The following is a 1,428-nucleotide window of genomic DNA, read 5'->3' as shown; positions in this document are numbered from 1 at the left end:
CAATACGACTAAGAACCCTTCAATTACAGTAGAGCTCCCTTGGCAATATCCTTGATCTTATATCACACGCACGAGAAGATGCCAATCGATTAGAAGAATCAAAACCAAACTGCGTTGTCAGAATCAGCACAAAGGGCAACGAGTCCATCGTTTGCACGTGACAGCAAGTATCTCTCTTCTTCTGTCTTCTTCTAAATACCAGTTGAAGTTTAATAATTGAAAACAAAATTTTACAATAATTTAACAATGAGCTTAACTGTGCGATGGTGGTTTTTTAAAAGGCAACCAACAACAACAAAAAACTTAAAAAGCAAAGTCCAACTACTGTTAAAATCCAGTTCTATACTTTTCCTAAAGATAAACTTATTTGTGCTGAGTGGCTAAAGTTTTGTGGAAGAGCAGACAAAGTAAATACCCAGTATGCCAGAATCTGTTCATTACATTTGCAGAAAGTGACAAACACTGGAAGTTACAGCATAATTTGTTGAACTACTCTCCCAGTGTCTCAAGGAAAATTAAGCCAGGAAGTATTCTATCTTTGAATGGTCCTAAGACTCAAATAATTGCAAAATCTCCTTCTCGGAAAGAGAAAAAGATGAAAGAGAGGAAATTGTGTGAAGACAGGCTTAGTGAGGTGAAGAAAGCCCTTTTCTGAGCCAATGGAAATTGCTACACCAGTAGCCGAGTCACTGTGTGCCACTTTACATGAAGAACTTGAAGTGTATAAGGCAAAAGTACAGTTACTGGAAGAGGAACAGGAGAAGTTGAAGGCAAAAGTACAGTTACTGGAAGAGGAACAGGAGAAGTTGAAGGCAAAAGTACAGTTACTGGAAGAGGAACAGGAGAAGTTGAAGGCAAAAGTACAGTTACTGGAAGAGGAACAGGAGAAGTTGAAGGCAAAAGTACAGTTACTGGAAGAGGAACAGGAGAAGTTGAAGGCAAAAGTACAGTTACTGGAAGAGGAACAGGAGAAGTTGAAGGCAAAAGTACAGTTACTGGAAGAGGAACAGGAGAAGTTGAAGTCTCAACTAATGGAGAAAAATTTTGAAGAAAGTGGTGAGTTTCATTATAAATTTGAATTAGGTTGCATGAAATCCATGGTGTAACGTAAGGAGAGAAGGTAGGATAGGTCATGTTTTTTTTTCTTTTTACTTTCCTTATCCTATAGGAAGGAGAGTAATGTAATCAGGTCAAAATTTCAATGGTCAGTTTTTATTTTTTTATAAGCTGAGAAACAGCTACTTGCCAGAGCTTTATTTGGGGAATTATTTTACAGAGGTTTTTATTTAAAAAATATACAAAATAATTATTTAAAAAATTGCCCTGGATTTTCTAATTTGTTGGATTGTATTTTAATTTATTATTATTTAACACAATTTTTTCCTCTTTATTTTTCAGGTAAACATTGGGCTTAAATACTTGAACAAT

General features: G+C 35.7%; 1 protein-coding gene across 1 annotated transcript in view; it reads left to right on the top strand.

The window, feature by feature from the left end:
* The window catches only part of LOC103522108 (golgin subfamily A member 6-like protein 6), a 39,789-nt gene that overhangs the window by 19,262 nt on the left and 19,099 nt on the right, over positions 1 to 1,428 (top strand). Inside the window, exons 2-3 of the mRNA XM_026832456.1 lie at positions 728 to 1,056; positions 1,399 to 1,409. Coding sequence (XP_026688257.1) covers positions 728 to 1,056; positions 1,399 to 1,409 — 340 coding nt within the window. The remainder of the gene's footprint in view (positions 1 to 727; positions 1,057 to 1,398; positions 1,410 to 1,428) is intronic.

This window comes from Diaphorina citri, unplaced genomic scaffold (genome assembly GCF_000475195.1).
Source record: "Diaphorina citri unplaced genomic scaffold, Diaci psyllid genome assembly version 1.1 scaffold6913, whole genome shotgun sequence".
Classification (NCBI taxonomy): domain Eukaryota; kingdom Metazoa; phylum Arthropoda; class Insecta; order Hemiptera; family Psyllidae; genus Diaphorina; species Diaphorina citri.
This window is presented reverse-complemented; position numbering and strand designations above follow the sequence as displayed.